The sequence below is a fragment of the Salmo trutta genome, chromosome 6 (genome assembly GCF_901001165.1).
Source record: "Salmo trutta chromosome 6, fSalTru1.1, whole genome shotgun sequence".
NCBI classification, from domain to species: Eukaryota; Metazoa; Chordata; class Actinopteri; order Salmoniformes; family Salmonidae; genus Salmo; species Salmo trutta.
This window is the reverse complement of record NC_042962.1, coordinates 1,228,814-1,241,699: the sequence shown is the minus strand read 5'-3', so window position 1 is coordinate 1,241,699 and position 12,886 is coordinate 1,228,814. Positions and strand designations below refer to the sequence as shown.

The 12,886-nt window shown below is 41.0% G+C and overlaps 1 protein-coding gene and 1 long non-coding RNA gene across 11 annotated transcripts; one reads left to right on the top strand and one right to left on the bottom strand.

Moving 5' to 3' along the window:
• The first annotated feature begins 635 nt into the window (after positions 1 to 635).
• LOC115195309 (uncharacterized) lies at positions 636 to 1,874 on the top strand. Of its 10 annotated transcripts, XR_003878668.1 has the most exons (6): positions 683 to 725; positions 758 to 1,124; positions 1,177 to 1,301; positions 1,366 to 1,440; positions 1,473 to 1,524; positions 1,661 to 1,747. It is a non-coding gene; the product is annotated as an uncharacterized LOC115195309 (long non-coding RNA). The 10 variants fall into 10 exon arrangements; XR_003878663.1 differs by lacking the exon at positions 1,661 to 1,747 and adding an exon at positions 1,842 to 1,874 and having other exon boundaries at positions 1,366 to 1,585; XR_003878660.1 differs by lacking the exon at positions 1,661 to 1,747 and adding an exon at positions 1,810 to 1,844 and having other exon boundaries at positions 1,366 to 1,617.
• A 902-nt stretch (positions 1,875 to 2,776) lies between these two features.
• myd88 (MYD88 innate immune signal transduction adaptor) lies at positions 2,777 to 10,484 on the bottom strand. Its single transcript, XM_029755081.1, has 5 exons — positions 9,932 to 10,484; positions 9,522 to 9,644; positions 8,283 to 8,463; positions 7,546 to 7,637; positions 2,777 to 4,090 (listed from the first exon to the last, which is right to left on the bottom strand). Exons 1-5 carry the CDS (start codon positions 10,230 to 10,232, stop codon positions 3,936 to 3,938), a joined length of 852 nt encoding a protein of 283 aa, XP_029610941.1. The 5' UTR covers positions 10,233 to 10,484; the 3' UTR covers positions 2,777 to 3,935.
• Between the last annotated feature and the right edge of the window lie 2,402 nt (positions 10,485 to 12,886).

The following is a 12,886-nucleotide window of genomic DNA, read 5'->3' as shown; positions in this document are numbered from 1 at the left end:
TGGGACTGTAGAGACTGTGTTAGCATTAATATCCAGGCTGTAAACTACGTTTCTATTCAAGCGTTGATTGACATAATGGACCAATAGTATTGAACATGGAATCATGTAGTAACCAAAAAATTGTTAACCACATTAAAATATATCAAAACAGGTGTGCCTTGTTAAAAGTTATTTTGCGGAGTTTATTTGCTTCTTAATGCATTTGAACCAATCAGTTGTGTTGCGTCAAGGTAGTGGTGGTATACAGAAGATAGCCCTATTTGGTCACAGACCAAGTCCATATTATGGGCAAGAACAACTCAAATAAGCAAAGAGAAACAACAGTCCATCATTATTTTAAGACATGAAGGTCAGTCAATGCGGAAAATTTCAAGAACTTTGAAAGTTTCTTCAAGTTCAGTCGCAAAAACCATCAAGCGCTATGATGAAACTGGCTCTAATGAGGACCGCCACAGGAAAGGAAGACCCAGAGTTACAGTGAGGGAAAAAAAGTATTTGATCCCCTGCTAATTTTGTACGTTTGCCCACTGACAAAGAAATGATTAGTCTATAATTTTAATGGTAGGTTTATTTGAACAGTGAGAGACAGAATAACAACAAAAATATCCAGAAAAACACGTCAAAAATGTTATAAATTGACATCATGGAATGATCTGTACCAGAGGTTACTCAGGTATGTATAGACTGGTACTGTAGGTTACTCAGGTATGTATAGACTGGTACAGGTATGTATAGACTGGTACTGTAGGTTACTCAGGTATGTATAGACTGGTACTGTAGGTTACTCAGGTATGTATAGACTGGTACAGGTATGTATAGACTGGTACTGTTGGTTACTCAGGTATGTATAGACTGGTACAGGTATGTATAGACTGGTACTGTAGGTTACTCAGGTATGTATAGACTGGTACTGTAGGTTACTCAGGTATGTATAGACTGGTACAGGTATGTATAGACTGGTACTGTTGGTTACTCAGGTATGTATAGACTGGTACAGGTATGTATAGACTGGTACTGTAGGTTACTCAGGTATGTATAGACTGGTACAGGTATGTATAGACTGGTACTGTAGGTTACTCAGGTATATATAGACTGGTACAGGTATGTATAGACTGGTACTGTAGGTTACTCAGGTATGTATAGACTGGTACAGGTATGTATAGACTGGTATTGTAGGTTACTCAGGTATGTATAGACTGGTACTGTAGGTTACTCAGGTATGTATAGCCTGGTACTGTAGGTTACTCAGGTATGTATAGCCTGGTACTGTAGGTTACTCAGGTATGTATAGACTGGTACAGGTAGGTATAGACTGGTACTGTAGGTTACTCAGGTATGTATAGACTGGTACTATGGGTTACTCAGGTATGTATAGACTGGTACTGTAGGTTACTCAGGTATGTATAGACTGGTACAGGTATGTATAGACTGGTACTGTAGGTTACTCAGGTATGTATAGACTGGTACTTTAGGTTACTCAGGTATGTATAGACTGGTACAGGTATGTATAGACTGGTACTGTAGGTTACTCAGGTATGTATAGACTGGTACTGTAGGTTACTCAGGTATGTATAGACTGGTACAGGTATGTATAGACAGGTACTGTAGGTTACTCAGGTATGTATAGACTGGTACAGTTATGTATAGACTGGTACTGTAGGTTACTCAGGTATATATAGACTGGTACAGGTATTACATTTTAGTCATTTAGCAGACACTCTTATCCAGAGTGACTTACAGTAGTGAATGCATACATTTCATCCAATTTCATACATTTTTTTTTTCTGTGCTGGCCCCCCGTGGGAACAGGTATGTATAGACTGGTACTGTAGGTTACTCAGGTATGTATAGACTGGTACAGGTATGTATAGACTGGTACAGGTATGTATAGACTGGTACTGTAGGTTACTCAGGTATGTTTAGACTGGTACTGTAGGATACTCAGGTATGTATAGACTGGTACAGGTATGTATAGACTGGTACAGGTATGTATAGACTGGTACTGTAGGTTACTCAGGTATGTATAGACTGGTACAGGTATGTATAGACTGGTACAGGTATGTATAGACTGGTACTGTAGGTTACTCAGGTATGTATAGACTGGTACTGTAGGATACTCAGGTATGTATAGACTGGTACAGGTATGTATAGACTGGTACAGGTATGTATAGACTGGTACTGTAGGTTACTCAGGTATGTATAGACTGGTACTGTAGGATACTCAGGTATGTATAGACTGGTACAGGTATGTATAGACTGGTACAGGTATGTATAGACTGGTACTGTAGGTTACTCAGGTATGTATAGACTGGTACTGTAGGATACTCAGGTATGTATAGACTGGTACAGGTATGTATAGACTGGTACTGTAGGTTACTCAGGTATGTATAGACTGGTACAGGTATGTATAGACTGGTACAGGTATGTATAGACTGGTACTGTAGGTTACTCAGGTATGTATAGACTGGTATTATAGGTTAGTAGCCAGTAGCCCTACTGTGGCACTGCCGGACCAGGCCCTACTGTGGCACTGCCGGACCAGGCCCTACTGTGGCACTGCCGGACCAGGCCCTACTGTGGTAATGCCGGACCAGGCCACCCTGTGGTAATGCTGGACCAGGCCCTACTGTGGTAATGCTGGACCAGGCCCTACTGTGGTACTGCCGGACCAGGCGCTACTGTGGTACTGCTGGACCAGGCCCTACTGAGTGACTCATTAGCTACAATCCTGAAAGTAATTGTCATGCCATACAGGAAGTACGTTGGTAAACAGGAAGCTTAATAAAGATGTTTTTAATAGAAAAACAGAGCAGATGAAATGGAGAAACACAAAATGAACATCCAGTAGTTACCATAGAAACAGTCACAGGATGCTTTTGGAAATGTCCAGTTACATCACTGACAAAGTCCTTTATCACTTGCTGTCCTTCTCCCATTTCTTTAAACATTTTTACAGTATTGGTAGATTTTGGTATTGGTGGATTTATACAGATTTATAAAGTATGGTGAATGTACCAGGTGTCAGTCAGACTCTCTGCTCTGTACTGAAACAGGGTGTCAAGACAGGAGGAAGTCACATGGTGATATCTCTCATCTGAGGAGACAACATGGCCGACAAGACAGGAGGAAGTCACATGGTGATCAATCTCTCATCTGAGGAGACAACATGGCCGACAAGACAGGAGGAAGTCACATGGTGATATCTCTCATCTGAGGAGACAACATGGCCGACAAGACAGGAGGAAGTCACAGGGTGATCAATCTCTCATCTGAGGAGACAACATGGCCGACAAGACAGGAGGAAGTCACAGGGTGATCAATCTCTCATCTGAGGAAACAACATGGCCGTCAAGACAGGAGGATATGGAAACTAAAGAGCTGACCCGTCAGATAAACAAATAGCTAAATAATTGTAAAATGTGTTGTCAACCACACAGACATCTGATCTATACAATATTCTTAACAGGTGAAAAATTGCAATATTAAAAAAAAAAAACAGCATTTATTCATTCAGGTTGATATTTGGTCCATATGAGCGATGGGGCTCAGAATAAAATATCATATTAATAAAAACATATAAAACGTTTTCGATGGAATGAAATCTCATATTAAACCCGAATCAATATATCAGTGATGAGTGAACCAGCCATCAGGCTCTCAGTAATGAGGACGACAGGAGGGGAGTCCCCCAGGAACTCCACCTGTGGTTTCAAAAAACTGCTACAAGTCTCATCTATATGTGTTTAAAGTAGTATGTACAATACACAAACTGTTCTAACTAAGAAATGAATGAATATAAAATAGGAATCAATATCAAATATGTCAACGAAACTGTGGCGATCAGTACCACCGATCTGACGTGTGCTCTTCCTGTTCCTGCTGTAGAGGGGCAGGCCCTCTGTGATGATTGGTTGCTGTAAGTCTGTATGATCCAATCAGGGCAGGGAGAGGGCCCTGGCGAGGCGGACCCAGAACCAGGACTGTGTACAGGGTCGTGTGTAGTCACACACAGTCAGGAACCTCAGGATACTGGGGAATGGTTTCTTCATAGACCTATACTTCACAGGGATCAGTCGCTTGCTCCGGGCACCTGGGAGAGGATTCAGATGAGAGAGAGATGCTAAATCGAGCTGCAGATAATATGACAACAACCTACCATGACATTAATATGACAACAACCTGCCATGACATTAATATGACAACAACCTACCATGATATTAATATGACACTACAACAACCTGCCATGACATTAATATGACAACAACCTGCCATGACATTAATATGACAACAACCTGCCATGACATTAAAATGACACTACAACAACCTGCCATGACATTAATATGACAACAACCACCTGCCATGACATTAATATGACACTACAACAACCTACCATGACATTAATATGACAACAACCTACCATGACATTAATGACACTACAACAACCTACCATGACATTAATATGACAACAACCTGCCATGACATTAATATGACAACAACCTACCATGATATTAATATGACACTACAACAACCTACCATGACATTAATATGACAACAACCTGCCATGACATTAATATGACACTACAACAACCTGCCATGACATTAATATGACAACAACCTACCATGACATTAACATGACACTACAACAACCTACCATGACATTAATATGACAACAACCTGCCATGACATTAATATGACACTACAACAACCTACCATGACATTAATATGACACTACAACAACCTGCCATGACATTAATATGACAACAACCTGCCATGACATTAATATGACAACAACCTGCCATGACATTAATATGACAACAACCTGCCATGACATTAATATGACACTACAACAACCTGCCATGACATTAATATGACACTACAACAACCTGCCATGACATTAATATGACACTACAACAACCTGCCATGACATTAATATGACACTACAACAACCTGCCATGACATTAATATGACAACAACCTACCATGACATTAATATGACAACAACCTACCATGACATTAATATGACAACAACCTACCATGACATTAATATGACAACAACCTACCACGACATTAACATGACACTACAACAATCTACCATGACATTAATATGACACTACAACAACCTGCCATGACATTAATATGACAACAACCTGCCATGACATTAATATGACAACAACCTACCATGACATTAATATGACAACAACCTACCATGACATTAATATGACAACAACCTACCATGACATTAATATGACAACAACCTACCACGACATTAACATGACACTACAACAACCTACCATGACATTAACATGACACTACAACAACCTACCATGACATTAACATGACACTACAACAACCTACCATGACATTAATATGACACTACAACAATCTACCATGACATTAATATGACACTACAACAACCTGCCATGACATTAATATGACAACAACCTGCCATGACATTAATATGACAACAACCTACCATGACATTAATATGACAACAACCTACCATGACATTAATATGACATCAACCTACCATGACATTAATATGACAACAACCTACCATGACATTAATATGACAACAACCTACCATGACATTAATATGACAACCTACCATGACATTAATATGACAACCTACCATGACATTAATATGACAACCTACCATGCCATTAATATGACAACCTACCATGACATTAACATGACAACAACCTGCCATGACATTAATATGACAACAACCTACCATGACATTAATATGACACTACAACCACCTGCCATGACATTAATATGACACTACAACAACCTACCATGACATTAATGACACTACAACAACCTACCATGACATTAATATGACACTACAACAACCTGCCATGACATTAATATGACAACAACAACAACCTGCCATGACATTAATATGACACTACAACAACCTGCCATGACATTAATATGACACTACAACAACCTGCCATGACATTAATATGACAACAACCTACCATGACATTAATATGACAACAACCTACCATGACATTAATATGACAACAACCTACCACGACATTAACATGACACTACAACAATCTACCATGACATTAATATGACACTACAACAACCTGCCATGACATTAATATGACAACAACCTGCCATGACATTAATATGACAACAACCTACCATGACATTAATATGACAACAACCTACCATGACATTAATATGACAACAACCTACCATGACATTAATATGACAACAACCTACCACGACATTAACATGACACTACAACAACCTACCATGACATTAACATGACACTACAACAACCTACCATGACATTAACATGACACTACAACAACCTACCATGACATTAATATGACACTACAACAATCTACCATGACATTAATATGACACTACAACAACCTGCCATGACATTAATATGACAACAACCTGCCATGACATTAATATGACAACAACCTACCATGACATTAATATGACAACAACCTACCATGACATTAATATGACAACAACCTACCATGACATTAATATGACAACAACCTACCATGACATTAATATGACAACAACCTACCATGACATTAATATGACAACCTACCATGACATTAATATGACAACCTACCATGACATTAATATGACAACCTACCATGCCATTAATATGACAACCTACCATGACATTAACATGACAACAACCTGCCATGACATTAATATGACAACAACCTACCATGACATTAATATGACACTACAACCACCTGCCATGACATTAATATGACACTACAACAACCTACCATGACATTAATGACACTACAACAACCTACCATGACATTAATATGACACTACAACAACCTGCCATGACATTAATATGACAACAACAACAACCTGCCATGACATTAATATGACACTACAACAACCTGCCATGACATTAATATGACACTACAACAACCTGCCATGACATTAATATGACAACAACCTGCCATGACATTAAAATGACAACCTGCCATGACATTAAAATGACAACCTGCCATGACATTAATATGACACTACAACAACCTGCCATGACATTAATATGACAACAACCTGCCATGACATTAATATGACAACAACCTGCCATGACATTAATATGACACTACAACAACCTGCCATGACATTAATATGACAACAACCTACCATGACATTAATATGACAACAACCTGCCATGACATTAATATGACACTACAACCTGCCATGACATTAATATGACACTACAACAACCTGCCATGACATTAATATGACACTACAACAACCTGCCATGACATTAATATGACACTACAACAACCTGCCATGACATTAATATGACACTACAACAACCTACCATGACATTAATATGACAACAACCTGCCATGACATTAATATGACAACAACCTGCCATGACATTAATATGACAACAACCTACCATGACATTAATATGGAGAAAAGCAACAGGAAATGGAAAGAGGTCACAGACCTGATCTACCACAAGATCTTAAAATACCTACAGAGCAACAACATGTTACTGAGTGAAAGACTTACCAGGACAGAGACTTACCAGGACAGAGACTGAGGGCAAACTTTGTCTGGAAGTCACAGGCATCACTGTCCAGGTACTCATCAGATATCACCACCACCATCCTTTTACACCTACAGATAAACAACACGCAGTATTATCCAGCCATAACCACCTATACAGATCAACAACATGCAGTATTATCCAGCCATAACCACCTATACAGATCAACAACATGAAGTATTATCCAGCCATAACCACCTATACAGATCAACAACATGCAGTATTATCCAGCCATAACCACCTATACAGATCAACAACATGCAGTATTATCCAGCCATAACCACCTATACAGATCAACAACATGCAGTATTATCCAGCCATAACCACCTATACAGATCAACAACATGCAGTATTATCCAGCCATAACCACCTATACAGATCAACAACATGCAGTATTATCCAGCCATAACCACCTATACAGATCAACAACATGCAGTATTATCCAGCCATAACCACCTATACAGATCAACAACATGCAGTATTATCCAGCCATAACCACCTATACAGATCAACAACATGCAGTATTATACAGCCAAAACAACCACCCTCAGCTGTAGCATGCTTTTCCATAGCAGAACCCATCTCTTGAGCTAATAAAATGCTGAAAACACGAGGATGAACCATTAAACAGAAACAGAACACAGCCAATAAGTGGTCGTTGTATCTCGAAGACGCCACCAGCCCTGTGGCATTGCCTAAGAGAGGCCTCAACCTGCCTCTTCTCGATGAGTTCGCTGGTGATGGTCCAGACACACGATCCAGGCAGGACGTCCCGGTCAAACACACACAGCTTCAACTTGTGGTCCGTCTGCTCCAACTGCTGGATCATCTCATGGACAAAGTCAAAGTCACTCTGACAGTAGCAGATGAAGGCATCAAACAGCTCCGGTATACCCCCTGGAGAGAGGAGAGAGGAGAGAGAGGAGAGAGATGACTCAACAGGAGACAGAGGAGAGAGAGAGAGAGATGACTCAACAGGAGACAGAGGAGAGAGAGATCTCAACAGGAGACAGAGGAGAGAGAGAGAGAGAGATGACTCAACAGGAGACAGAGGAGAGAGAGAGAGAGAGATGACTCAACAGGAGACAGAGGAGAGAGAGAGAGATGACTCAACAGGAGACAGAGGAGAGAGAGAGAGATGACTCAACAGGAGACAGAGGAGAGAGAGAGAGATGACTCAACAGGAGACAGAGGAGAGAGAGATCTCAACAGGAGACAGAGGAGAGAGAGATCTCAACAGGAGACAGAGGAGAGAGAGAGAGAGATGACTCAACAGGAGACAGAGGAGAGAGAGATCTCAACAGGAGACAGAGGAGAGAGAGATCTCAACAGGAGACAGAGGAGAGAGAGATCTCAACAGGAGACAGAGGAGGGAGGTGACTTAATAGGTAATAAACTGTCCTAAATATTAACATTGGTGCATAATGGCCAGAGACAAGCTGCTGCCATTGTATACAGAAGGCTGTTTGCGTGTTCAGGGAAGAATATCCCATATGACTATAGTCTACTTAGTAATGTTGTGATAAGCAGCGTTGACAGTCACCATGCTACTGACCGGTGACTGTAATACTGGTGTTGTGTGGAACGGCAGGTAGCCTAGCGGTAAAAGAGATGGCAACCAGAGGATTGCCAGTTCGAATCCCGGGTCTGACAGGAAAAATCTGTCGGGCAGTGAGCTAGCAACCAACCATAGGGTTGCTGGGTATCAAATCCTAAATGCCATTGCCTGCCATTGAGCAAGGCACTTAACCTCCCCACAACTACCGCTCCACGGGCGCCCAGTATGTCTGTCATTCAGAGGGGGGGGGCGGCATCATTTTTTTGATTTTGATTTGGACCTTGTGTACATTTGACCAAATAAAGTAATCTCAACTACAGAGCAATAGTGTGTAACACTAGTGTTTATTATTGGATAGTAATGTACTACAGACAACAATACAACACATGGTTATTACCTTCTGGGTCGTCCTCCAGGGTGATGCCTTGTCTCTCCGGGGTTCTGGGGACACAGCTGTCCACTTCAGGGACCTGGACTGGGGGCTCATTCTGTCTCTCTATGTACCTCCTACAGTCCTCCTCTATACACACACACACACACAGAGAGACGTGCACATACACCCAGACATACCCAGAAATATACACACACACACAGAGAGAGACGTGCACATACACCCAGACATACCCAGAAATACACACACACACACGGGTCAAATTACTCAGCAATTATTTCAATATTTCGTCATCATAATTAATGACACTTCAACTAAAGGTTATTATAACACATTTCAGAATACACACACAGGTTTCACTCATCTTTTAAAGGTGATTACATATTAATTAGCAGTAAAAAGCAGAGTTAACCTACCAATGAGATCTCGGAGATCTTCCACAACGTCTTTTCTATCCACGTTATCCAGAATGGAAAGTAACTTTCCAACTTTAGCTCCGGGACAACGTGCTTGCCAGTCCTCCAGAATCCTCCGTGTTGGGTCCAGGCAATCCTCGTAATTCTTGATCTCTATATAAGAGAAGCCCATGTTTTCTGCGACTGACATCCAGTCTGATGCCACAGTGTTTCTGGGATTTAAAAACAGTCCCAATCTTTTTCTCACGTTGATATTCAGCGCTCTCAGTGGAATATTCCACAGGTCTAAACTAGTTGACATATTCAGGGAACTTGGCGTTTCTGGTTATTATGAACGCGTAAAATTTATACAAACCGAAACCGCTCCTTAGACGAGTCAAATTACAGATATTTGATTCGTCATTTAATCCGTCAGAAATAGATGTGTCCAAACTAGAAGAATCGTTACGTTTCTGAGGGCTTCGGTTGTTGTGAAAGTTATTGATTGCATGTACTAGAAATGAGAGGTTTCTGTAGAGGCCTGACCAGGGGGATGGACCGGGGAGGGACTGGCTGGCCCGGTGCCCCGGGTTGAGCGGACATTTCTCTTAAGGACCAATGGAATGTTCGAAAATGAATAAATTTCAAAGCCGGGGTACCGGGCCATGCAGAACGAACTTCCCATTGACAGAGAATGAGGAAACGCTTTATCAAGACCTGCTTGCGTCACACACGGAAGAGACATGGTTTATTTACCCAGATTAGAAAAATCTACTTTTCGCTGAATTATGGAAATATTGTTGTGTATGATATAGTTATATACAAATTATACAATAGAATTCATGTGGGCTGGTCATTTTTATAAATGGCATCTGTCCGTGTCCGGGCATTTCAGCACAGGTAATGTGCTCGCACCAGAATTTTAGAGTTGTTACAGCTATTCCCCCTCCCCTCAGTCGCTACATTGGTGGCAGCAGTGGGATAATCCCCTCAGTCGCTACATTGGTGGCAGCAGTGGGATAATCCCCTCAGTCGCTACATTGGTGGCAGCAGTGGGATAATCCCCTCAGTCGCTACATTGGTGGCAGATCCTCTCTACGACACTACAGTGGTAGGCTTGATTACCAACAGCAATGAGACGGCCTACAGGGAGGAGGTGAGGGCCCTCGGAGTGTGGTGTCAGGAAAATAACCTCACATTCAATGTCAACAAAACAAAGGAGGTGATCGTGGACTTCAGGAAACAGCAGAGGGAGCAGCACCCTATCCACATCGACGGGACAGTAGTGGAGAAGGTGGAAAGATTCAAGTTCCTCGGAGTACACATCAAGGACAAACTGAAATGGTCCATCCACACAGACAGCGAGGTGAAGATGGTGCAGCAGCGCCTCATCAACCTCAGGAGGCTGAAGAAATTTGGCTTGTCACCAAAAACACACAAACTTTTACAGATGCACAATCGAGAGCATCCTGTCGGGCTGTATCACAGCCTGGTACGGCAGCTGCTCCGCCCATAACCGGAAGGCTCTCCAGAGTGTAGTGAGGTCTGTACAACGCATCACCGGGGGCAAACTACCTGCCCTTCAGGACACCTACACCACCCGATGTCACAGGAAGGCCAAAAAGATCATCAAGGACAACAACCACCCGAGCCACTGCCTGTTCACTCCGCTATCATCCAGAAGGCGAGGTCAGTACAGGTGCATCAAAGCTGGGACCGAGAGACTGAAAAACAGCTTCTATCTCAAGGCCATCAGACTGTTAAACAGCCATCACTAACATTGAGTGGCTGCTGCCAACATACAGACTCAAATCTCTCGCCACTTAAATAATGGAAAAATTGATGTAATCAATGTATCACTAGTCACTTTAAACAATGCCACTTTATATAATGTTTTCATACCCTACATCACTCATCTCATATGTATATACTGTACTCTATACCATCTACTGCATCTTGCCTATGCCGCTCGGCCATCGCTCATCCATATATTTATATGTACATATTCTTATTCATTCCTTTACACTTGTGTGTATAAGGTAGTTGTTGTGGAATTGGTAGATTACTTGTTAGATATTACTGCACGGTCGGAACTAGAAGCACAAGCATTTCGCTACACTCGCATTAACATCTGCTAACCATATGCATGTGACCAATAAAATTGGATTTGATTTTGATATTAGAAGTGTTTCCTGTTCCATTTAGTCTGAGCATGGGGCGTTTCTTACCAGTTGAGAATGTGCTAGAGATGAATACATTAAACTGTATTTCAGTGGAAATGTTTCGCTTCCCTATTCTGATAAACAGCCCTGAAACACAGAGCTGGCAGCTGCTGTTCTTCACTTCCTTCCTCCCAGATAGGAAACATAAAGACACCTTACAGCATGTTACATATGAACCATTGGCTGCTTTTGTAGAGAGTGGAAACACCAAACGCAGGTACAACCTCGATTGGTTTCCTGGTTCTTCTTGACGTATCAGACACAACAAGATGACATGTATGAAACAGTTATATAGTTGGTAAAGAAATAAATAAAAAAATAACACCAAATACAAAATAGTCTTGGCGAGTATATTGGCGTGAAGGCTGATCATTTAGTCATGTCTATATTACCACATGATACATTCATTCAGCAGTACATGGTCAACACATTCAGCAGTATATATATATATATATATATATATAGATATAGTCAACACATTCAGCAGTAATATATATATACTGCTCAAAAAAATAAAGGGAACACTTAAACAACACATCCCAGATCTGAATGAAAGAAATAATCTTATTAAATACTTTTTTCTTTACATAGTTGAATGTGCTGACAACAAAATCATACAAAAATAATCAATGGAAATCCAATTTATCAACCCATGGAGGTCTGGATTTGGAGTCACACTCAAAATTAAAGTGGAAAACCACACTACAGGCTGATGCAACTTTGATGTAATGTCCTTAAAACAAGTCAAAATGAG

What these genes read in the sequence shown, in the direction of transcription:
- myd88 (XM_029755081.1), bottom strand. Translation starts at nt 10,232, where the DNA reads ATGTCAACTAGTTTAGACCTGTGGAATATTCCACTGAGAGCGCTGAAT. An exon ending in CCTGGAGGACGACCCAGAAG is followed by an intron (nt 8,464 to 9,521) that starts GTAATAACCATG and finishes TCCTCTCTCCAG; the next exon opens with GGGGTATACCGGAGCTGTTT. An exon ending in AGCGAACTCATCGAGAAGAG is followed by an intron (nt 7,638 to 8,282) that starts GCAGGTTGAGGC and finishes GTTTATCTGTAG; the next exon opens with GTGTAAAAGGATGGTGGTGG.